This window comes from Hoplias malabaricus, chromosome 13 (assembly GCF_029633855.1).
Source record: "Hoplias malabaricus isolate fHopMal1 chromosome 13, fHopMal1.hap1, whole genome shotgun sequence".
NCBI lineage: Eukaryota > Metazoa > Chordata > Actinopteri > Characiformes > Erythrinidae > Hoplias > Hoplias malabaricus.
In genome coordinates this window covers 3,175,516-3,200,841 of record NC_089812.1, presented here as the reverse complement: position 1 = coordinate 3,200,841, position 25,326 = coordinate 3,175,516, and the positions used below count along the sequence as shown (strand labels likewise).

Genomic DNA, 25,326 nt, shown 5'->3' with positions numbered 1-25,326 from the left:
TACAAATTGTAAAAGTTTTCTAACAATATATGACAATTGTTTTTACATAATTCTGCCATGTCTCAGACACTAGATTATAGTCATCACTGAGGTATTGATGTGAAATTTACACAGAGAGAATGAGCAATTAACTTAATTAATAAATCACTAAGCAGATGCTGCTTGTGCATTTGTGTGTGTGTGTGTGTGTGTGTGTATAGAACAAGACACCTACAGTGTAAACAAACAATGCACATTACATGCCATTATATAATGTGTAGCTATATATTGCATATTGCAAATGGCCAACACATATTTTCATAAAAATTATGAATAGAGAATACATTTTCTAGTTTTTAGTTTGTTGTGACTACCTTGTTTCATACACACACTCTAACCCCAAAAATATATTCCAACCCCATCTCAACTGGCTGCATGCCATCGATCGAGAGAGGGAGAAATTCAAAAATCAAAGCTGTTGTCATAGCAACGGTCCAGTCAGATTCCACCAATCAATGGTACCTCGTAAGGCTTTGGGGACGGGCCACTGTCCTACATAAAGAGTGTGGGACAGGGAGACTGGGCACCATAGAGGGTACACATACACACACACACACAGTTACACATATCTTGAGAAACACTCGGCCATATCAAAGAGCAAAGCAGGAAAGAGGTAAAGCTGAACGAGGACGAAAAGACAAAGACAAAGACAAAAACTGTGGTATGCACTCTCTCGACAGTCTCTTTGGACAGAGAATTTCAAACATGGATCTCCTGTCCGGACTCTTTGTGGTGCTTACTCTCCAGATGGTAGAAGGAGGTAAGCTATGGCTCTCTTTTTATTATTAACTGCTCGGTGCACCACAAAGATTCTCTTTAACTGAGTATATTATGTAGCATTTTAGCCATAAAACATATTCCTGTGATTATTTTTTTACACCTGTATTGGTATCAATAGTAAGCATGACTCAGGAGAAAATTCTAGAAAGAAGTAACACGTTTTGGGGCTAACACTGAGCAGTGCTGGACAGTGATTTTGTTTAATGGAACATCAGGTCAGTACACACTGAATTATTGAATAATTAGAGTCTCCACTGTCCTTATTGTTTGAGCTTATAACCCACTTATCAATGCTGGACCATACGTATATAGGGAATGCAAGCTGTAGGACGATAATCAGAAACAAGAACAAGAGTTATTAACCAGAACATCACAAAAGAACACTAATTTAAAGTCCAGAAATATTAAATTGTGTGTGTGTGTGTGTGTGTGTGTGTGTGTGTGTGTGTGTCATGGATAGATGACTTTGAGAAAGCCTTATCTATTTATATTGTCATCCAAAAAAGGCCAAACTGAAATGAAAATTCTGTGGTCAAGGACAAATTATTTTATTTAAATTATATTGTTATTATTTAAGTAAAATGATTTAAAGATTTCAGATAAAGACTCAAAAATGTAAATACTGAAGCACGGAAACGGTAGATTTTAATTATGATATATAATAAAAAATAATAACAGATTTTTCCGATCATGAGAACATGTAAGAATCCTCAAGTTTATTATGTTAAAGAAACACTAAGATTTGGAGGTTTTGCTCTTGGGGCTCCCCCTAGTGTAATTCATTTTTACAGCACTCTACTGAAGGGTACTGAGGGGAAGGGTAATGAGAGGTGGAAGTGAATTCGGTTTCTGCGGCGATGAGCCCAGGGCAGCAACGACACAGGCTCTATTTCCCCTTTTATAAGTCAGTGAAAATGAATGTAATTTAAAGCTACAACATGATGTGTTCCTTTAAACATCTAGAAAAAAGTTAATGAAATAAGTTAATTAATGAATGTAACATGTTTTTCAAAAAATAACAAAATTGGCTCTGATATGAACCGAAGTCTGACTATGGTCTTAAAGACGACATTCAGGGTTGTAACAAAATAAATTAATAAAAAAACAAACTGTCTCAGCCCAGTGTGCTAGGCTCTCTCTCTCTCTCTTTCTCTCTGCTCATGGCAGGGGCATCTGGAGTCTTTTTAAACAACAGAAAGTACTCTAGACCTTAAAAAGCATTTCAGTGAGGGTTAGTGAGAAGAGGATATTGCTCTGTTCCTGCTCCATAGGGGGGTAATATTGACTTATGTTTGCTGTTGCAGATCACTTCAGTGGAAATGTCTCCAAACTCAGGACACGGCTAATGCTAGGTGCAGATACTGCCAAAAATAATATTTGAAAGTGAACTTTTGTTAGTCAATATATTTAAACTTACTCTGAGATTTTTGTTAAATTATTTCAAGATGATGTCAGACATATGTTTTATTTTAAGTAGCTGATAACATATGCATTTACCATAATCTTAGCACATTATTACCCTCTTATTAGTGATTCATAAAATGCAACACAATATACAGTACTTACAAAATACAAGTCATTTTCTCCCATGGTTCTTCTTCCTGCTGTGAATCATCCTGGATTGTGTATGAAACCTGTTATAAACATGGCCACTCCCATGTGGGTGATTGTCTAGCGTTAACCATTTCTATCACAAACTATTGTACTTTATAGAAAAAAATTATAATCATTACTCGATTTCCTAAATATTTTTGCTCCTTTACACATAAAAAAATAAACTATATCAGAAAAATAAACAACATTTAAGGATGATTTTTCTTGCGAATACAAATGGTGCTTTTCCACAGCATGGTACCTACCTGGCTCTGCTTGGCTTGGCTTTTTTTTCACTTGTTAGATCTGTACATGGACCCGGTACATTTTTAGTCTTTGCTGGTTAGCGGTTCCAAATGAGCTGAATAAGGACTAAACCACTACGAAACACACAAACCTCCAGCACAAACTCTGTAAAATCTTCAAGCCACAGCAGAGATCAGAATCACGCGTGATTGGCTGCATATTCCCACAAATACAAGGAGATTTGTTTAGGTTACAGTATTTTTTTAATACTACTGATAAATATCAATCAACCACACATTCCATCTCTCTCACACACACACACACAGTCATACCGGTGAACTTTACATTATGAATGTTTTATAAGTGCTGAGTACAGCAGTGTACTGTAGTTGTAAGTGGCAAAGCTAGGTGATTCCTGAAACTGAAGACACACTAGTTGGAGAATAGATAAACACTAAACAACGCTAAAATTTAAAGCTGCAGTTGTTGTGGTTTTCAAAGCCTGTGGGGGGGAGGACTGTGCTAGTGGAAAAGGCCCAGGAACTGAAAAGTGAAGAGGTACCATACAATGGAAAAGCACTGTACGTGTTGTTTATGAAGCACCATCTCTCAGTAATATGTTTTTATAATTCAAATGATGTCCTCTTTAGCCGCAGTGAAGCAGGAAGCATCACTGGAAAACAGCGTGACTCTTCTGAACCATTCCATGGCTCTGGTGCAGAGAATGGAGGCCCTGCTCACTCTTGGCAATGGCAGTGATGTAACTCTGCGTGTCCAGACTGTGAGTACAGATGAGGTGAAGGTGATCCAGGCACACTCGCTGGTGTTGTCTCTACAGAGCGATGTGTTCGACGACCTGCTACAGAAGCGCAACTCCAGCAACCTGGTCCTCAAAGAAGGTGCCGACTGTGCTGCCGTCTTCGATAAATTCATTAGGTGAGAGCTGTTTAAAACACAGAGAGCAGCACCAGGAATGTTGAGGGTCACACGTTAAGCTGTGTGTGTGTTTTATATTCCACAATAGACGATGTCAATCAAATCATTTACATTTGTAAATATGGTCTAATAAAGCTCTTTGTTTAATTGAGGACAAAAATAGTAGCCTATGAATTTGAATTATGATCAATGTCTAGTACAAAAAGCATACACCAGCCATAACATTATGATCACCTCCTTGTTTCTACACTCACTGCTCATTCTCTCAGCTCCTCTGATCTTACAGAAGCACGCTGTAGTTCTACAATTACAGACTGTAGCTCCATCTGTTGCGCTTCATATTTTGTTTGTTCGTTTGATCCACCCACTACACACAAAGTGTCCAAAATAAGTGATTTATCATTAAGTAGGTGAGCAATTTGAAGTATGTATGGTACTAAATCATGAAATGCCCAGGATGTGTCATCAGAGATTAAGAAAACCTGCTAAATTTAAGCACTGGGATCTTTGTTTGTCACCCACTGGCCAATCACCAGTACCGTTTCCACACCCTGGGTTGCCAGGTATGAAACACTCTAGCAGAGCAACATAGCGTGCTGCAGCCATGGAACAAGCAAGGGAACCTCTAAACAGCTCCATGACCAAATACGGAGTAAAACGAGAGTAAATACTGGTGATTGATAGCAACACTTCTCCTGAACAGGTAAGCACTGAGCTTCAGTGGAGAGGGCCATTTTAAGTCATTTCAACATTGCAGTATTCATACTCTGTGTTCGGTGTGCAGCTGTATTATCAAGGCAGCGAGTACTGGAGAAGGGTAAAGTGATCCCGACTAGTGCTGGCTAATGCCATCATGCTACAGCATGCTAACAGCTATCAGTCACAATGGAGAAGCAGAAGGGCTACAACGGTTTATCACTTTGGCAGCAACCAGGGTGTCAAACATAAGACAGAAAGCTCAAGCTTGACTCTGTGTTGACTTAAATTATAAATGTATTTACTCTATAGGTTGAACCACTTCTGACGTCCTAAACAAATCAAGTACTCATGCCCATCCCGAGCTACGAGCTATTTACACACCATAAGCAATTTTGTAACTGAGTCCATGTATGTGTTGAAAATTCACAAGCAAATGTAATTTCATACTTCATAACTGAGATCTTACTTTACATTGGGCTGCAACAAGTAAGAACTAGTGTAAAAGTGTGTTGTGCTGCTACAAGTGGGTCAGACACAGCAGGACACACCACAACAACATAGGTGTCCCTGCAGTGCTGAGAATCTAATCATTCCTGCTCTGTGGTGGTTCTGAGGGGTTTCTGACGATTGAAGAATGTTGAAAGAGGTGGACTTCAATGTATAATGTCGTGGAGTGCCGTGGAGAGAAGGGACACTGAGGTTAGAAACAAGGAGGTGGTGATAATGATATGGTTGATTGTTGTAAGTGTATGGTTTCATTTCTGATTCTTCTTTTTGAAATGTATGGTTAATAATGTATTTTTGCTTTGTGGTGGGGATTTATTGTGTTAATGAAGTCTAATAAAAAATGTATTAAGAGAATCCACGTCCATAAGCATGTCTAAAAATAGGATTTTATATTTAAATTTAGAAATAAATAAAATCAGAGATGGGGCAGCACGGTGGCGCAGCAGGTAGTGTCGCAGTCACACAGCTCCAGGTGACTGTCTGTGAGGAGTGTGGTGTGTTCTCCCTGTGTCTGTGTGGGTTTCCACCGGGTGCTCCGGTTTCCTCCCACAGTCCAAAAACACATGTTGGTAGGTGGATTGGCGACTCAAAAGTGTCCGTAGGTGTGAGTGTGTGAGTGAATGTGTGTCTGAGTTGCCCTGTGAAGGACTGGTGCCCCCTCCAGGGTGAGTTCCTGCCTTGCGCCCAATGATTCCAGGTAGGCTCTGGACCCACCGTGACCCTGAACTGGATAAGGGTTACAGATAATGGATGGATGGATAGAAAATCAGAGATTACTGAGATAAAGTTATTGGTTTAATAAATGAAGCAAAGTCATTAAAAGTGGTAGCTTCTAAAACAAAGTTACAAAGTTCTCAATCTAACATGGTCTCTCTTCCTGACAGGTACCTCTACTGTGGTGACATTTCTGTGCGCCCTGACCAGGCCATCCCTTTACACAGGCTAGCCACTAAATACCACATATGGGCCTTGCAGCAAGGCCTTACTCGCTACATGACTCAACATCTGGTGAGTGACTCTCAAACCGGTCACGTGGTGAGCTGGTATCAGTACGCAGTGCAGATTGGAGACCTGACCCTGAGGGACAGCTGTTTGCAGTACCTCTCCTGGAACTTGTCATCAGTGCTCCAGAGTGCAGAGTGGTGCTCTATCAGTGACGAGCTCTTGCTGTCCCTACTCCAGCGTTCCGACCTTGTGCTCCAAAGTGAGCTTGAATTGTATGAAGCTCTGGAGGCCTGGATCAGTCAGAACCAGCCTGTAGACATGACGGCAGAGAGTGCGTTGCGGGCGATCAGATACGGGATGATCCCCCCTCAACATCTCTTCCGCATCCAGAAGCAGTCGCCACTGATGCTGAAGTATTACGAATCAGTACGTGATCTCCTGTTTTTGACCTTCCAGTTCCACGCAGCCTCACCCGTCCAGTTGGCCAAGTACTTTGACGTCAACTGCAGTCTTTTCATGCCACGTAACTATCTGTCCTCATCCTGGGGCTCGCCGTGGGTGATAAATAATCCGACGCGTGATGACCGCAGCTTCAGCTTTCAGACGCAGTTGGGGCCTAGTGGCCATGATGCTAGCAAGCGGGTGACGTGGAATGCTCTCTTCTCCCCACGCTGGCTGCCGCTCAGTGTCCGCTCCAGCTATACTGAGCACGGATCCATGCAGTCGACACGTACAGACAACGGCCAGCCTCGCATCATCATTACACCGGCCACCTCCAGTCCGGACTTCGCTGGGGTTAGCTTCCAGAAGACAGTCATCGTGGCAGCACGACAGCAGGGAAAGGTTGTGGTACGCCACGTTTTCAACTTTCACCAAAGCACAGAGGAGACGGGTGACTTTTTGATGGATGCTGACCTACAGCGCCGTACATCAGAGTACCTCATTGACAGCTCCCTCCACCTGCATATTATAGTCAAGCCCATCTACCATAGCCTCATAATAACCAAAAAGTAATTATGTCCCTTCTCTCTCTTCAGCTCAGTGTAGAGTATACTGCTTTAGTAAAATAGACCTGTGAGCGTGTGTCATTCTTTTGCAGTTTGCCATTAGAATTCCAGACAATTCCTTGTCTTTAAAATTGTCCCTTTGTACTCTACACTTAAAGCTGCACTATGTAACATAGTTTGGTCCAGGCTGTGATATGTCTTTCTGTGATAATGTCACACACAGCTCTAAAAGGTTGGATAAATGGATAGGGTACATACAGGGGTTGGACAATGAAAGTGAAACACCTGGTTTTAGACCACAGTAATGTATTAGTGTGGTGTAGGGCCTCCTATTGCGGCCGATACAGCGTCAGTTCGTCTTGGGAATGACATACACAAGTTCTGCACAGTGGTCAGAGGGATTTGAAGCCATTCTTCTTGCAGGATAGTGGCCAGGTCTCTACGTGATGCTGGTGGAGGAAAACGTTTCCTGACTCGCTCCTCCAAAACACCCCAAAGTGGCTCAATAATATTTAGATCTGGTGACTGTGCAGGCCATGGGAGATGTTCAACTTCACTTTCATGTTCATCAAACCAGTCTTTCACCAGTCTCGCTGTGTGTATTGGTGCATTGTCGTCCTGATACACGGCACCGCCTTCAGGACACAATGTTTGAACCATTGGATGCACATGGTCTTACTGGTGCAGTGTGGAGTTAATGAAGATTGTCCACCAGGCTGCTCCAATTTAGCCATGACACCTCCCACACTACAATGACAGGTGTTTCAGTTTCATTGTCCAACCCCTGTATGTATGTGAACAATAAATTGATGAAGATACAATAACAATAGTAAATAATTAATTTATATAATTATTATAAGTGTTTTTGGAACACTGTTGTTAGCAAAGAATCACCATCGTTACAAACAGCCATCTTTATGTTTCATACGTGATATTACACCACAGTTAGATGCAACTCCAAAATGTGATTGGCTGAGAGATGTTCTAGAAGTGCCATTATTGCACGATAATTGATGGAAGCTCTTCAAGTAACTTGTCAGTGTTTAAAACACAGCAGGGAAGGGAGAAGAGCACAAACTCCGATGACATTCATGGGTGTGTCGAGCTAAAGGGCCACAGAGACTAAAGATTTACCTGCTTTTTCTTATTTGAAAGCAGAAAAGACATTTTGCAAGGAAATAAAAACAGGAAAATGCTCCATCTGGTTTATTTCCTGGGCCTGTGATCAGCGTGTGGTTCGAGGCATGTTCACTATGATTTGAACCCACTGTAAACAGCTGGTTCTGTCCTGGTTATAACAGAGCGTGTCCTATCAGTATTGGTGCAGACGTGTGCCGCGTTACTGGATGGCACAAGAACCCTGAAGGGAAGTATTCTAAGAATCCTAAGGAGTTACAAAGTGCAGCCTTAAGCAGTGAGGTCCCTGGGCTACACGTATTGTCCTTTGTACGCTTTCATGACAAATATCACGGCATCATTTCCATACAATTTTTAATTCATCAAAACATGAATATTTTTACAGGCGAGCTTACATGAAGTTAGCAGGAACTTCAAGGAAATATCCTGCAAAAAACCCGCAGCACTTAAGTGTAGGAGACGAGCGATGGTGGCTGGTGTTAAATGGGTGTCTGAGTATCATATATTTACAGTAGATTTAACTCCAAAAAGGAAAGTGCTTTCAACTACTTGTAACCCTCATCATTCAAGGAATCATTCCAAAGGGATGAATAAACATAGGGCAATGCATTGGGTTTGGAACAAAGCGGATGATAGAAATTAGTCTCCATAACTCCTTTGATTTTCCCTTAAAAATGGCTGCCTATTACACAACGGTGGACTAGTTCAGAGATTCACATACGCTTTAGGCACTGTGGAATTTTGGATTTACTTTTTGTAGTGAATTTAATCCCATTCCCAACTGCACCTGTTGAAACGTAAGCTACTTGTAATTCGTGTGTACCAAACTTTTATTTATTTGTTTATTTATTTGTATTATGTTTTATTCTGCGATGTAAAATTAAGCTGAGAAACAGCTTCAGTGCTGATTAAATTATCTGAACATCTTATCATCTGATTCTTCTGTTATAAACATCTAGATTTTCTACGGCTGATTCTAGCACTCTTGAGATTGTGTATTTATTTGACAGTAACACTTGCTCTTTTTAGACTGCGTTTATAAAACCCCTGTCCTGTCCTCTGTTTGAATAAAGTGGTTATGTGAATAATTACGTCTATTCATTTGTTTGCTGTAAACGTCTATGAAGTTCAGGGCTGTGGTGGGTGCAGTGCCTGCCAGGAACCACGTGGATAGGGTGCTAGCTCACATCAAGGTGTTGTGCAAAGGGATGAGGAGGTAGACGGAGGTGCAACTAATAGTTCATTAAAATATAACTACAGAAACTTCGCAAATTTGGGTGCACACTGAGAAGATGGAAGTGGGGAGGAGCCAGTGCTGGAGTCCTTCTCCTTGCTCCCCGGATAGAACTGTGAAACGTTTGTACATATTCACTTTAGGGGCAACACAGCCAAGTCCTTACAGACAATGAGCTGAGGCAGGAATTGAACCCACAATCCCAGGCCCCTGGAGCTGTGTGAGAGTGACACTATTCTCACTGCTCTAAATGCTGAAGAACCAAGAAATATCTTTTTACAATCCTCGCAAGTATCTTGATCATACCTGGAGCATGTTTGACAAAGGCTTTTAGTATAGTATCATATAGTATGCAGTGTCCGGATATGTCTCGTGATTTATACACATTATATAAAGTAATACAGGGCGGCAGGGTGGTGCAGCAGGTAGGTGTCGCAGTAACACAGCTCCAGGGACCTGGAGGTTGTGGGTTTGATTCCCGCTCCGGGTGACTGTCTGTGAGGAGTGTGGTGTGTTCTCCCTGTGTCTGCGTGGGTTTCCTCCGGGTGATTGTCTGTGAGGAGTGTGGTGTGTTCTCCCTGTGTCCGCGTGGGTTTCCTCCGGGTGACTGTCTGTGAGGAGTGTGGTGTGTTCTCCCTGTGTCTGCGTGGGTTTCCTCCGGGTGACTGTCTGTGAGGAGTGTGGTGTGTTCTCCCTGTGTCTGCGTGGGTTTCCTCCGGGTGATTGTCTGTGAGGAGTGTGGTGTGTTCTCTCTGTGTCTGCGTGGGTTTCCTCCGGGTGACTGTCTGTGAGGAGTGTGGTGTGTTCTCCCTGTGTCTGCGTGGGTTTCCTCCGGGTGACTGTCTGTGAGGAGTGTGGTGTGTTCTCCCTGTGTCTGCGTGGGTTTCCTCCGGGTGACTGTCTGTGACGAGTGTGGTGTGTTCTCCCTGTGTCTGCGTGGGTTTCCTCCGGGTGACTGTCTGTGAGGAGTGTGGTGTGTTCTCCCTGTGTCCGCGTGGGTTTCCTCCAGGTGACTGTCTGTGAGGAGTGTGGTGTGTTCTCTCTGTGTCTGTGTGGGTTTCCTCCAGGTGACTGTCTGTGAGGAGTGTGGTGTGTTCTCTCTGTGTCTGTGTGGGTTTCCTCCAGGTGACTGTCTGTGAGGAGTGTGGTGTGTTCTCTCTGTGTCTGCATGGGTTTCCTCCGGGTGACTGTCTGTGAGGAGTGTGGTGTGTTCTCCCTATGTCTGCGTGGGATTCCCGCTCCGGGTGACTGTCTGTGAGGAGTGTGGTGTGTTCTCTCTGTGTCTGCGTGGGTTTCCTCCGGGTGACTGTCTGTGAGGAGTGTGTTGTGTTCTCTCTGTGTCTGCGTGGGTTTCCCCCTTGATGGCTGTCTGTGAGGAGTGTGGTGTGTTCTCTCTGTGTCTGTGTGGGTTTCCTCCAGGTAACTGTCTGTGAGGAGTGTGGTGTGTTCTCTCTGTGTCTGTGTGGGTTTCCTCCAGGTAACTGTCTGTGAGGAGTGTGGTGTGTTCTCTCTGTGTCTGTGTGGGTTTCCTCCGGGTGCTCCGGTTTCCTCCCACGCTCCAAAAACACACATTGGTAAGTGGATTGGCGACTCAGAAGTGTCCATATGTGTGAGTGTGAGTGTGTGTTGCCCTGTGAAGGACTGGCGCCCCCTCCAGGGTGTATTCCCGCCTTGCGCCCAATGATTCCAGGTAGGCTCTGGACCCACCGTGACCCTGAACTGGATAAGGGTCACAGATAATGGATGGATATAATAATAAGTAATACACCCCCATTTCATAAATCAGAAATTCTCAATGATATTTAAGTGACACATATGAAATAAAACATGCAAATTTGCCCTCATACCATATTTTGAAATATAAGGACTTAATATTTGGCCAGAATATGACCGTGCAGTGCCAATGTGCTTCCAAAATTAGTAAATATCTTTGTGTTTATTGTGGCACAAAAGATGCCACAGATTGCTTTTAATACTTTGGCAACAAGCCTCTAGTGTAACTCCAGCAGATCACTCACTTCCCAAAATAACTCATTCTTGCCTTTACTTCTCTCCACATAACACACTAGTTACAGATACCATATTCAACCCAGTGTTATGTTTGTTGTTGATGTTGTGTTGTGAGAAAAATCAAGGGCTATTTGTACAAATAAAAAAAGTCTACATAATATTTAAAGAGGTCACTGAGCTCTGGCTCCAATGCCCTGGGCACGTCATCCTTTCCTGATCCGCATCAAATGCTTCGGTACTGTTCTCCCTCCTCGTGTTCTCAGGCACATCAATAAACATTACATCACCATACATCCGCTAGTCCCAGTGTCCACTAATCACACGTAAACCTGCAGAGCTCCACATACTCATCCCCTCACAACCACATGCTCCTGTGCACGCAGTCAAAGCCAGAAACACATATATATACACATATGCATACACACACACACACACACACACTACTGTCTTTTCTGTCAATTTCTGCACGGCCAAACTCAAAGATTTGTTGCAGTAACAGATTCTATTCTCCATTCTCTAAGGTTTTACACGGTATGTTTTACACCATAAACAGTTTATTTACAGCTCATTTGTGTTATTTTTATCATTGAGAATTATTGACTAGGTCTTTTTTATAACTGCTTTGTAAAAGACAGTAAGAATGACTTTGGGAATGAGAGTTGGAGCCTGAGGTGGAAAGAGAGTCGAATTTTTGAGCTCTCACGCACTTTTTGGTTCATTTTTATTGATGGAAGTTGTTTAAGAAGCTGGATAAACTCATATATATTTATAAACAGGTCTTAAAGAACCGTTGCAGACCAGCAACCCATTTCTTGTGTTCTGACGACGTATCAGGCCCTTGAAGGGTCATCCCATTTTGTAGGGAACTCAGTTTTAAGAGGCAAGATAACACTCGAAAACAATGGATGGGGTAAAATTAAGAAATGGGATTCACCTTAAGAATAAAAATACATTGAAATGCTCACTGTTCCGACAAGAAAAACAATAGAAGTTTGAAAAGTTATAGAGTGGGATCTTTAACCTTCATTGGTCTAATCACTGAATGCCTGCGGTGTAAGATACACATTGGATGTAGGTGTTTATATCATACACCGTCCAGAATAAGTGTATTTTGTTACAGATCAACCGCAGACTGGGTTGTAACAGAAGTTTTTTATTCATTTATTCAGCTAATTCTTTGCTGAAGCCTAAACCTCTTTAATCTCAGGGTAAACATGGGATGAAATTGCAGCATGACGTAGACCTCTAATCCTTACATGGAGGAAATTGCCTCCAAAGTAGAGAGGTGTATCATAAAGATGTGACCAGTCTTATCCACACACTCTCATTTGATTCAAGACCATCATAGAGTCACCTCTCATTTACCAATAAAATAACACTTCACTGACTTATCTCATTATGAATAAATGATCTCAACACGTCACTTGACTATAGCTGATTACATTTTACTTACTTTTCGTGATATTAATGTTGATGTAACACATCCATTCCAGCCAATGAGGCCTGCAAAACAAATTTGTACTTGGGGCAATTTAGGACTAGGCTATTAGACTAATGACGTAAGGTAATTCAAAATTGTGTGACTTGAAGCAGGTGACGTGAACAGGTGTTTGTTTGGTGTAAAAGCAGCGTCAGGGAAAAACCTACAACTGTGGGAAAATGCAATTCTAAGCTCCAATTTTTTTAAGGTGGGACAATGTGTTTGAGGGGGAAATGACCGTTGTTTGTACGTGGCTGAAGTGTAAGTTTGAGCTCCCACAGAAACTCATTTGTAACTCGGGTTGTTTAGTTGTGTAGCACTTTTAGTAATGTAGTCATCTCCCGAGTTTGGAGTGATTTCCGCCTTAAGTGATCTGAAACAGCAAAAATAAGTCAGAAATAGAGGAATATCCAAATTTTGGTTCATGATTTTCAATGCTTGGAGTTCTCTCCGTTGCCTAACAAACCCAAGATGCCTCTGCCATGAGCGGAGAGAGCGAGCGAGAGAGAGAGAGAGACTATCAAGAAAATTATAAAAGTATGAAAAAGATTGAGGAGTGTGGTGTGTTCTCCCTGTGTCTGCGTCGGTTTCCTCCGGGTGACTGTCTGTGAGGAATGAATGAATGAATTAATTAATTAATGAAAAGATTTTTAAAAACTTCAAAGTGTTCCTCAAAGTATGACATTCGGCTGTTTCACCATCCATGATGCATAATGTAATTAACATCATTTAAGGAATCTGAGAGAATGTTCTTGTATAAAGGGCAAGGGCACAAGCCTAAAGTGATTTACCAAAATTTTTATTCCAAACAAATGTCATTTAAAACTTTACTGTGCCAAAAGGAACCACTAGGTTAACCATGTCCAGAAGCAGTTTTGACTTCTCTGGGGTTGGATGCATGTGGGATCACAATCTGGACACGTGTATTGTGCTCAGACCAATCAATGTTTCAAACCTTTATTGGAAGAGATGGCCGCTGTGTGCTGCAGACCAAAGATAAAGAGAACCATCCAGACTGTTACCAGCAACAAGCCCAAAAGCCACAGTCTTGGTCTTGGTGTGTGACTGGGTCAAAGGGTTCACAGCACGATTAATGCCAAAATGTACAAATGCAACTACATGTTACCTAAAATATGTCTTTTAAAAAATAAACTCTTGGATATTTCAACAAAACCAAATCAACATCCTGATAGTATAACTATAGGGGCTATGGCTAACTGTTCATTGCTACATCAAGGTACACAACCTGAAAATCACTATGACACAAGAAAGCCATATGTAGTATATGCAGAAACGCAGTCCCAAAACATAGTGGAAACGCAGGCTGTGATCACGAGTCCATGTTTCCTCTTGTTTTGAGGAAAAACATATGCTGAGTTCTCTTTGCCAAAGGAAGAAAAGGACCATCTGGACTGTTAGCAGCAAAATGTGTGAACACCCCTCACCTGTCGTGGTATCAGGGAGTGCATCAGTGCCCACAGCCTGCGTGACGTTCATGTGTGTGAAGGTACCACTGATGTGGAGGCATGTCCTGGGATTGTAGAGCCGGGATGCTATAAAGGAACAGGGATGTCCGTGGTTATTAAAGCAAGACAACACCATGTTTCTGTACGTTCTCAACAGCGTGGGTTCACACACTGTTCTTGATTGGCTGCCTGCCTCGTAAGAAGCTGAAGTCTTGTATTAAACTAGCGTTCTCAGCTCCCGAAACACTGAAATGTAAACCGGCTTCTGTCCCAGTGTGTTACAGGCAAACCCTAAAATGTCTGTATTTACGATTAAGTTCTTTATTGAAAAGAGGGGACTTTTTCTTTGGCATTTTGTCAGAACTAAGCTGAGCCTTTCTTCATATCATCACGAGAATTACGTTTACTTGCTTCCGTTTTTGATAAAAACCCTATCCAGATGAATCCAAAAACTGTTGCATTACGCCCACACGGAGGAAACCCGCACGGACACGGGGAGAACACACCACACTCCTCACAAACAGTCACCCGGAGGAAACCCACACAGACACAGGGAGAACACACCACACTCCTCACAGACAGTCACCCGGAGGAAACCCACGCAGACACAGGGAGAACACACCACACTCCTCACAGACAGTCACCCGGAGGAAACCCACGCAGACACAGAGAGAACACACCACACTCCTCACAGACAGTCACTCGGAGGAAACCCACGCAGACACAGGGAGAACACACCACACAGACAGTCACCCGGAGGAAACCCACGCAGACACAGGGAGAACACACCACACTCCTCACAAACAGTCACCCGGAGCGGTAATCGAACCCACAACCTCCAGGCCCCTGGAGCTGTGTGACTGTGACACTACCTGCTGCGCCACCGTGCCGCCCTCTATGACATCAGTGTTTCCCAAAAAGATGAATATTCTTTTGGACAACAGCTTGTAAATAGATATCTCCTCCCTGTTTTCAGTGACTTAAAGTGTTGTTTTTTTAATGGGGACAGGAGCCTGAGGCTCTCACATAAACCTTCCTTTAAAAAATATCCAGATCCGTGTGAATGGGGCCCCGTGTTCTCGCGTGGACTCTGTTGGAGATTAAATGTTACTAAGTGTCCTCAAAGGTTTGACCATAAAATGTAATAAATTTAACGTCTAATAGTCCAGTGTTAGTAGTTTCTATGAGCCTCAAGTCAGTGTCATTTGTCCATTTATTTTTCCATAAACGTTTATTTACCCAGAAGGTTAATCTGCTGATATCGGCATTTATTAAAGGCATTTGAATATCTGTAGTTTAAGTAAGTGATAAACTACACTGCACTTATCTTCACGCCAATGCTTTTATTTACTCCCATAATCTGAGTAAATAGCAACCATCTGCTGTCAGGAAATGCATTTTCATTCTGGCATGTCACAAAGAGATTAGGGTCCCAATGGGTTCAGTTAAATTTCATTCCTTTGTTTAATCTTAAGCTTATTGTCAAATGAAGAGAGGGCTATTCTCTCATGTACTGATGCTGTACAGAGGGCGGCCTATAGCTTCTCATAACAGAAACATGTAAAGGCATTTTTCAGGATACAGAAAATTTAATGTTCATGTACATTCTGATTAAAAAGATTCAAATCATTATGTACAATAACACTTGATGTAACATCCCCCAGGAAAAAAAGTAATGAATTAATTGATCAATAAACACACAATGTTATCATATGCTAATTACACAGTACAGCTATTCATTCAGTTCAGGGTCGCGGTGGGTGCAGAGCCTACCTGGAATCATTGAGCGCAAGGCAGGAACACACCCTTGAGGGGGCGCCAGTCCTTCACAGGGCAACACACGCTCACACATTCACTCACACACTCACACCTATGGACACTTTTGAGTCACCAATCCACCTACCACCGTGTGTTTTTGGACTGTGGGAGGAAACCGGAGCACCCGGAGGAAACCCACACAGACACAGGGAGAACACACCACACTCCTCACAGACAGTCACACGGAGGAAACCCACGCAGACACAGAGAGAACACACCACACTCCTCACAGACAGTCACCCAGAGGAAACCCACGCAGACACAGAGAGAACACACCACACTCCTCACAGACAGTCACCCGGAGGAAACCCATGCAGACACAGAGAGAACACACCACACTCCTCACAGACAGTCACCCGGAGGAAGCCCACGCAGACACAGGGAGAACACACCACACTCTTCACAGACAGTCACCCGGAGGAAACCCACGCAGACACAGGGAGAACACACCACACTCCTCACAGACAGTCACCCGGAGGAAACCCACGCAGACACAGGGAGAACACATCACACTCTTCACAGACAGTCACCCGGAGGAAACCCACGCAGACACAGGGAGAACACACCACACTCCTCACAGACAGTCACCCGGAGCGGGAATCAAACCCACAACCTCCAGGCCCCTGGAGCTGTAACTGCGACATCTACCTGCTGCACCACCGTGCCGCCCTTCAGTACAGTTAATCTACCTTAAATGTAATTCTTAAGAAAATTAACTTGCTATTATAATTTAAATATTATTTGAAACATACAGAGTTAAGAACATGCACATTTGTTATTTCATTCTCTTGGTCAACTAAGATATGACATATGGCATCTGCAGGAGATCACTGCTGGAGTTGGTCGGGGTCCGCTTAGGTTTTTCAACATATTCTATACATATCAAAGCTTAGCATGCTGTAGGCTGAGCGATGATGAAACCGGACCACTGGAGCTCACCTGATTGGTTAATCCGACTGTGAATGGGCAGGGCTAGAGACGCACTGTCAGTGTTAATCACTCGGTTCAGTGTAATCAGTCAGGTCACACCGAGAGAAAGACATGGAAGCAGATGTGGATACAATGTCGGAAAGATCCTTATTCACTGAAGATTTCACAGACCTTTAATTCTGCTTGACGTCCCACAGGTAGGGTTGATTTAAAGTTTGATGTGTAGATTGATATTAATGATAACTGAAGTTACTAATGAGGAAAAAATGACTTTCTATGCGTACCTTCATTAAAACATCACTGAAGTTCCATTTAATTTGAAAGAACGAAAAATAAGTCCAGGCTGGGTTCACGAGTCCTTTTTTTAAATTTGGATCTTGGTCACGCTTGTGAAGTACGTTCATAGAAAATTCTTCATCCAGTCCCAAACACACACAGCTCTGCTTGTCATGGTGATGGTTAGGTCATGTTGAAACAACATTGGTTATTGTATTGATCCCTTCTTCAGTTGGCACCAAAAGAGAGCTACACTGAGCGTGTGTTTATGTAACAAGTTTCCATCTCATTACCATCTGCATCAATCGGGCTCAGAGAATCAACCCGGCTAATGTCATTCTGTGTGTTACATGCCATAAATGTGTTGATTGAAATGTAGATTACATACTTTTCTCTGACATTATCTGAAAAATCTAATGTTACCAGTTAAATGTTCACCTTCCCAAGCAATTCTTCAGTTCGATCAACAGTCCTTGACCTGACCCAGAGGTTCCTATAAACTCATCGTTCCAACAGTTGATCTCAGACTTATTGTAAGATCTGATAACTACCGTAAACTTTCCGGCGATTTCCGCAAACTTTGTGCAGTGGGAAATACGTGAATGCATTTAATAAGTCTTTCATATTCTATAACACCAAACAAAATGCAGTCAGGAGTGGACCCTTTTTATTCAGAGCCTCTTTAGGGACTGTTTACTTTATCAGTTGTAAGTATCTGAGCCTTACTTTGAGATATGACTTTCGGCTGAAATCCGTGAAACCAATCATGATTTAGTTCTGAAATCACAAACCTGAGTGATCACGTGTGAGCACCAGCAGCTCAGCTTATCACAGTTATCCCTGTCAAGGAACTCCTGGATCTACTGCCTTTATCTAAAGGCACAGGTTAATCACTAAAAGCTACACTAAACAAGTACGTTGTCAGCCTGGTTTTGTGCGCCAATAAGGACGGGGGCATTTCCTCATTTAACAATATTTCAAAGATGCCAGAGTAATGTTACCCATGTGTTCATCAGATGATAGCTTCTGGTCGATTAATCTGCTGTTTGACCTTAAGTCTGACAGTTTACTTCTTGCAGATTTTGGACCTCTCTTTTGTCAGAGTTCAGTAGAAGGGCATTATTCGACATTCAGTGTGTTACATATTTGTCATTGATCTTATCTAAGTTTATCGTTTGGGTTGTCTGACATGTACAGCTGTGTATCATCAGCATAACAGTGGAAACTGAAATCACGTTTACTTATAATTGTGTCCAGTGGTAGCATGTATAATGTGAATAACAACGGTCCTAAAACAGAACCTTGGGGTACTCCGTATTTCACTTTTCTGTGGGAATAAACTGGAGCAACCAGAGAAAACTCACACTGACACAGTGAGAACTCCACACAGACAGTGACCTGAGGACCTATATCTATCCGTCTCTCTGTGTCTGTTAGTATACATTTGTGGCCCTCTGGTGTAGGTGTCTGTGTGAAATTCATCCAATAATTTGTTGTGCGTCCCTGTTCTACAGTAATTATTTATTGTTTATGTCCATATTATTATTCTTAACAGAACTTTTTTGTTCTGTGTAGAGTTCTCATGTGACATCACTTTTTAAAAGTGCTATGTATCTGTAGAAGATCTCATTTTGGCTACAGAAGTATATTTTAGTTGAAAAAGTTTTTTTTTTCTCATTAAAACTTTCATTCATTATCTGTAACCGCTTTTTCAGTTCAGGGTCACAGTGGGTCCAGAGCCTACCTGGAATCATGCGCCAGTCCTTCACAGGGCAACACACACATTCACACACTCACACCTACGGACACTTTTGAGTCACCAATCCACCTACCAACGTGTTTTTGGACCGTGGGAGGAAACTGGAGCACCCGGAGGAAACCCACGCAGACACAGGAAGAACACACCACACTCCTCACAGACAGTCACCCGGAGGAAACCCACACAGACACAGGGAGAACACACCACACTCCTCACAGACAGTCACCCGGAGGAAACCCACGCAGACACAGGGAGAACACACCACACTCCTCACAGACAGTCACCCGGAGGAAACCCACGCAGACACAGGGAGAACACACCACACTCCTCACAGACAGTCACCCAGAGAAAACCCACGCAGACACAGGGAGAACACACCACACTCCTCACAGACAGTCACCCGGAGGAAACCCACGCAGACACAGGGAGAACACACCACACTCCTCACAGACAGTCACCCGGAGGAAACCCACGCAGACACAGGGAGAACACACCTTTTATTTTTTTCAGTGGTATGGCTAATATGGTCTATCTTATATATCCTGATTATAAGTATCCAGTTTTGAGCCAGTGGTGATGTACTGACTTCAGAAATGGGGTGCTACATTTAGCTGGCTGCACAGAGAAAAGAAAAAGAGGTAGTATTTTTGTGTACTTATTGTGGGATGGAGAGTAGGCGTCTTCATGCTGCAGGGCTACTGCAGCTTCCTTTACCTTCTGTCTTCCCTTCAGCTTTGATCATGCTCATCTTGTCATTCTATTCTCTCCCTTTTACTTGTGGCGTAACAAATGATTTTCACTCTATTTGTCAGTTTTGTTGCACTTTACCCACAGTCTCTGACACGCTTTAGTTTTGTCTTGTTGATCATAAATATATTCATGTCATATTCAGAGCATTTCCTGAACTCTGCCTGCACCACTCTCACCACTCCATTCTCATTTTCACAGCCACATTCATTCATTGCTTCAGTGATAAAACAAGAAATCAGTTCACATGTAGGTACTGTCTTGTTTAGACTCTAGATTCAGACTAGAACAGAAAAGTGTGTAGCAGCTACATCTGTACCATTACATATTGTGTGGAGTACTGTGTCAAAGTCACGCACTCCTTTGTCTAATTTAATGTTGAAAGAGCCATAAAGTAAAAGATCTTAATCAGAAATAAAGCAAGAAATATATAATTATTGTAAGAGAAAACATAAAGGTCAAACAATATACAGATTTTTCAATTTACAGCAAAAGAGTTTGCCAAGGTGTCACTGAGATAATTTAACCCTTAACGGCTACACAAAACTCCTCTTAGCGGCCTTGCAAATGGCTTTGTTAAGAATCCAAAGTTTATATTGGATACTTAAGAAGAATAGAAAAGAATAAAATAAAATATTTAAATGAATAAAATAAAATAAAACAAAGAGGTCGTCCATTTGCTTTAGAAATGGGGAAATTAAAGAAAAATACAGGGAAAAATATTTCCCAAAACTGTGAAAAATGTGTAGAATCATTTCTGAGGGTCAGAAATACAAAAACAAAATAATCGTTCATTAATCATAATCATGGTAAAATGTACAATTAATCGTGATATTGATTTGCGCTCATATCGCCCAGCCCTAGATTACGATATCCCTGTGGATTACTCTGAAAAAAACTAATCTCTAGAAAGGCAATGGGTAGACACACAAATTATGAACCAATGTATATTTATATTTAATTGTTGCAATCTCTTTAAAATAATTTATGTTTCAAATTTTGTCTGGAAATTATAAAAAAGGTGGTGTCTCTTTTCTGACTTTTTACGTTACTGAACAGTGATTATTTACTTCATACAGTCCACCTTTTCATGGCTGATACGTCTTTTTTATCATTACAGGAAAAATAATCTGAATGACGACAGTTGATTTTCACAATGTGTTTCCCAACAGGAATTCCTTATCTTCTGAGATCATAAAGAATGACATACCGTGTACACTGCTGTGTCAGTTCACCAGCTGACAGATGGACTGTACAGAAAGCTCTGAAGTTCCATTGTAGTGGATACTCTACAGGTGAAACAACACAACAGGAAAAACACTGGGACAGTCAGCTTAAGTCATAGCTTCATACATTACATAAATCTATTATAATAATCATACAGTAATATTAAACATGAGAAATAAACGTAAAATGGTCAAAGATTTTTCCTAAATATATTGATAATTATCAATATATCATTTATGATATTTTAATTCAATCACTGTTGCCATTATATTTTGTATTTTAATTTCCTCTTAATTTTTGAAGCTTATTTAAAAAAATAAATACTGCAGCCGTCAAAATGTTTGATTACAAACTACATTTAAATAACTCCATAAACATTAAACAGAGAGAAGACAGGAAGTGGCCCAGTTGTTATATGTAAGGTTTATATCTAGTATTTACTCATGATAAATCTAAATTGTGTGCCAATAAAAATGCTTGTAATATCATGAAAAGTAGAGTCTGAGTTTGCAACACTATGTCGAATATAAGATGTATTTTTCAGACTTGTCATATGTCTTTTTTTCCACAGAACCCTTCGCTTATGAAGTTGAAGAGCACGTTTCAGCCGGGCAACTCACGCTGGACCATCACCTCACTGAAAACGAGAAATAACCCCACCACCGGCTACAGATTTAGGAAGTCAAATTACTAATTTCTCCTGTGTGCTCGTTCCTAACATTCTTCAAAACTGTTTCTCCAACGCTTTTTCCAAAAACTCGGACTGTTTTCCAAAGCAGAAGTGGTCCAGCCATCCCAGTCGGAAGTAATGGGCAGTGTGCGAGCATCCCACCGCTACAGTATAGTGTCCTCTGAAGAAGATGGCATTAAATTGGCCACTATAGGCCTACAAAATGGCTACGGAAATGGGAACGCTGGGGGAAAGGTGCATCGCCAGACTCAGACTCGCTTTGTTGACAAAGACGGACATTGCAACGTGCAGTTCATAAACATGAGCGAGAAGGGTCAGCGCTACCTGGCAGACATTTTCACAACATGTGTGGACATACGTTGGCGCTGGATGTTGGTGCTCTTCTGTCTCTCTTTCCTTCTCTCCTGGCTCCTCTTTGGTTTTGTGTTTTGGCTCGTCGCACTGGCATACGGAGACTTGGACAATGAAGAACAGACATGTGTTTCAAACGTTGACAGCTTCACAGCAGCTTTCTTGTTCTCTGTGGAGACACAGACCACCATCGGTTATGGGTACCGCTACATAACAGAGGACTGCCCCATTGCGGTCTTCATGGTTGTCTTCCAGAGCATTGTGGGATGTATAATCGATGCCTTCATCATCGGTGCGGTTATGGCCAAGATGGCAAAGCCCAAGAAAAGGAACGAGACACTGGTATTTAGCCATTACGCTACCATTGCCATGAGGGACAATAAATTATGTCTAATGTGGAGAGTGGGGAACTTGCGTAAGAGCCACCTGGTGGAAGCTCACGTTCGGGCGCAGCTTCTCAAGACTCGCACCACTGTCGAGGGAGAGTACATACCTTTGGACCAGATAGACATCGATGTTGGGTTTGACACGGGTATTGACCGTATCTTCTTGGTGACCCCGATCACTATCATTCATGAGATTGACGAAGACAGTCCATTCTATGACATGAGCAAGCAGGAGCTGGAGCGTTCTGAGTTTGAGATAGTGGTCATTCTGGAGGGTATGGTAGAAGCCACTGCTATGACCACGCAGTGTCGCAGCTCTTACATAGCAAGCGAGATTTTATGGGGCCACCGGTTTGAGCCTGTTCTTTCAGAGGAGAAAAACTACTATACGGTGGACTACTCGATGTTTGATAACACTTACGAGGTTCCCAGCATGCCACAGTGCAGTGCCAGAGAAATTGCAGAGAGAAAGTACATCCTCTCTGCTTCCAACTCCTTCTGCTATGAGAATGAAATAGCTCTTATGGATAAAGAAGGGATAGATAATGAGGAAGAACACGAGGAGTTTAAGAATGACCTCTTTTTGGAGAAAGTCGAGTTGGAGGGTGCAAACACCGACCTAGTCTCAGAATCAGCGTCCAGTCGAGAAACTGTACTTCTGGAACCCAGGCCACTGAGAAGGGAATCTGAAATATAATGCTATGAATGAAAAGTAATGAATGACCATAAAAAAAAGAAATTACAAGATTACAAGTTACGGTACGGTACGAGCAGACACCAGTCTGTTATCTGATTATTTTACAGTCAGGTTTTTAACTGTATATAACTAACAGAAAATCAAACAAATGGATTTTTCAGTTTTAATCTCTACAAACCCTTCCTTTCAGGGTGCATTTTACTGAACATGCGGTCTTACTTTTACACACCACGGAAGTTCAGTCTTAAACATTGGTTGCAACTTATGCTTCTCTCCATCCCTGTTGTCCTAATTAAACGTTAGACGAATCAATGAAACTACGGAGGCCCTTAGTGCATGATGAATATAAAAGGTTAAAGGATGTTCCTGAGATTAAGTTCCACATTATATTTTCCTTGCAAAACACAACACGTGAACACACGATGAGAAAATATCAGTTTACATTACCACCGTCCTTGTTACGGTTTCCAAAGCTTGTGGTTCCCCTTTAGAGACTACATTTCTGGAAAAAGCGAACAGGGATCAGGCCCCAAAAATCACGTAGAGCCAAGCCAAGCCAAGCCTCATAGGTACCATGCAGTGGAAAAGCACCATTAGACAGAAGAATGTTGCTGTGTTGTTTGATGCTTGTGGTATTTTGTGTCATTAAGACCCCCAGGTAACTGTGTTAACTTGTGGAAAAGGGGTAGAACATGTCCCCTTTAAAAGCATCTTCTAGGAATGTGTATCTGATGGTGAAGGTTTAAGAGGTCTCCTGTGTTTTTGATTGGTCAGTGATAACAACTATGGGATCATTTTCATTTTATTGTTTGATGAGTTGTAACTAGAATTTTTCTAATTCTTGTTTTTGCACTTTCTTTCCTTCCTTATGCAAATGGATTATTTAATATCTAATGTTTAATCCGCTGAAGTGTTTTTAGGTAGTGTCTCTTTAAACGAGGACTTACGAATATCGTGTATCTTCACTAGGAATTAAATTATGGGATTATTGTAGAGTATCTCTGAAACGGAAACATCACGCCAGAAGAAAACGTGTTCTCGTCTGTAATGTATGGTATATATTTTTTCCATGGTATTATCTTGTTGATGTTGAAGTTATTTTGGAGCATTTCTGGAACAGGTTTTGATTGGATGGTAACAATATATATTTTTTATTATTATTGAATGACCACAGATGGTTTGTGAAAGGAAGATGCAAGCGGATAATGTTTTACCACAGGTATCCACTTCTGTCTCTGAATTTGTAACTGAAAATATTACTTTTTCACATTGGTCAAAAAAATAAATGAGTGACAGATTTATTTATTTATTTTACTTTTAAAAGCGGTAAATGCTTGACGTCTCTTTATCTCTTTATTGTCTTTTATCGGTCTCACTGTGGTTGTATCATCTGCAAATTTGACAAAGGTGTTTGACGAGGGGGCTGAGGACACACCCCTGAGGTATGCCAGTGCTCAGGATGTGGATGATATGTATAAAATCTGCTATGAAAGTCCAATATCTATGTGCACAGTGAACTGCCCGTATTTCTCACATCTGAGCCTGTTTGTGGGGGATAAATGTATTAAAAACTGAGCTGAAATCCACAAAGAGCATTCTTACAGATGTGTTTTCCAGATCCAGATGTGTTGGGGCTGTGACGGCTGACGCTGTTCGCGTAACATGCATCTAATATTAATGCTACTTATTTATTTAACGTTTAAAGAAGTGGTTTCCTGTTTCCCTAATTGTCAAAAACCTCAGATTACCTATTTTAAAGTAATAGTTGCGCATTAATACGTTTTGCATCAAATTGAGCAAGTTTTAATGTGTGAACGTTAACTAAATTGACACCAATATTGTATTTAATGCTGTTAACATATTTGCTTATTCTCTTCTAACCACTGAATCATTGAAACTTTGAATGGTTCACATTTGAATTGAACACTTTTAGCACATTTAAGACGGAACAACGATTTCCAATAAGAACCATACTTGGCATTGCCTTAGTTCCTGCCTAAACCCGTCTAAATCCCAGCTCTGTGCACAGTCTGTGACAAATTTCCTTGATGACCCCTCCTTGACAAAAACACAAAAAGCACTGTCACACTTCATTTTGTTGTGTCTAAAATATCAGCTACAAGCCAAACACATTTAAGATAAGTTTGGCCAACAGTGCTATACCTCCCCCTAAACATAATGGAAATCAGGCTTGTTTATTTACTTATTTATTTATTTTATTTTCTTAGAGAGAACTATATCAAAATGCACTGCTTATAAAGCACAATTATCTTCGCGGCCAAATTAGAGCAAATGAGACTAATGTGAATAATCACAGTTAATTAAAATTAATTTAATTTGAACTATTTAAGTGTGTTTCAGTTGA

At 41.6% G+C, this 25,326-nt stretch overlaps 2 protein-coding genes and 1 long non-coding RNA gene across 4 annotated transcripts; 2 read left to right on the top strand and 1 right to left on the bottom strand.

Moving 5' to 3' along the window:
- The first annotated feature begins 519 nt into the window (after positions 1 to 519).
- Positions 520 to 8,956, top strand: LOC136665181 (BTB/POZ domain-containing protein 17-like). Of its 2 annotated transcripts, XM_066642771.1 has the most exons (4): positions 520 to 799; positions 3,309 to 3,594; positions 5,685 to 6,755; positions 8,275 to 8,956. In XM_066642771.1, exons 1-4 carry the CDS (start codon positions 703 to 705, stop codon positions 8,402 to 8,404), a joined length of 1,584 nt encoding a protein of 527 aa, XP_066498868.1. In that variant the 5' UTR covers positions 520 to 702; the 3' UTR covers positions 8,405 to 8,956. The 2 variants fall into 2 exon arrangements, with proteins under 2 accessions (XP_066498868.1, XP_066498869.1); XM_066642772.1 differs by lacking the exon at positions 8,275 to 8,956 and having other exon boundaries at positions 5,685 to 7,354.
- LOC136665184 (uncharacterized) lies at positions 3,459 to 20,974 on the bottom strand. The gene is made up of 3 exons (XR_010795205.1): positions 20,820 to 20,974; positions 14,059 to 14,166; positions 3,459 to 3,601 (listed from the first exon to the last, which is right to left on the bottom strand). It is a non-coding gene; the product is annotated as an uncharacterized lncRNA (long non-coding RNA).
- A 248-nt stretch (positions 20,975 to 21,222) lies between these two features.
- LOC136665182 (inward rectifier potassium channel 2-like) lies at positions 21,223 to 24,114 on the top strand. Its single transcript, XM_066642773.1, has one exon. The coding sequence runs from the start codon at positions 21,645 to 21,647 to the stop codon at positions 22,959 to 22,961; it is 1,317 nt and encodes a 438-aa protein (XP_066498870.1). The 5' UTR covers positions 21,223 to 21,644; the 3' UTR covers positions 22,962 to 24,114.
- The last annotated feature ends 1,212 nt before the right edge of the window (positions 24,115 to 25,326 follow it).

Bases quoted from the DNA above. Each gene is read 5' to 3' on its own strand.
- LOC136665181 (XM_066642771.1), top strand. From the start codon at position 703: ATGCACTCTCTCGACAGTCTCTTTGGACAGAGAATTTCAAACATGGAT. The intron at 800-3,308 runs GTAAGCTATGGC...TGTCCTCTTTAG, and splicing joins TCTCCAGATGGTAGAAGGAG to CCGCAGTGAAGCAGGAAGCA. The intron at 3,595-5,684 runs GTGAGAGCTGTT...TCTTCCTGACAG, and splicing joins GTCTTCGATAAATTCATTAG to GTACCTCTACTGTGGTGACA.
- LOC136665182 (XM_066642773.1), top strand. From the start codon at position 21,645: ATGGGCAGTGTGCGAGCATCCCACCGCTACAGTATAGTGTCCTCTGAA.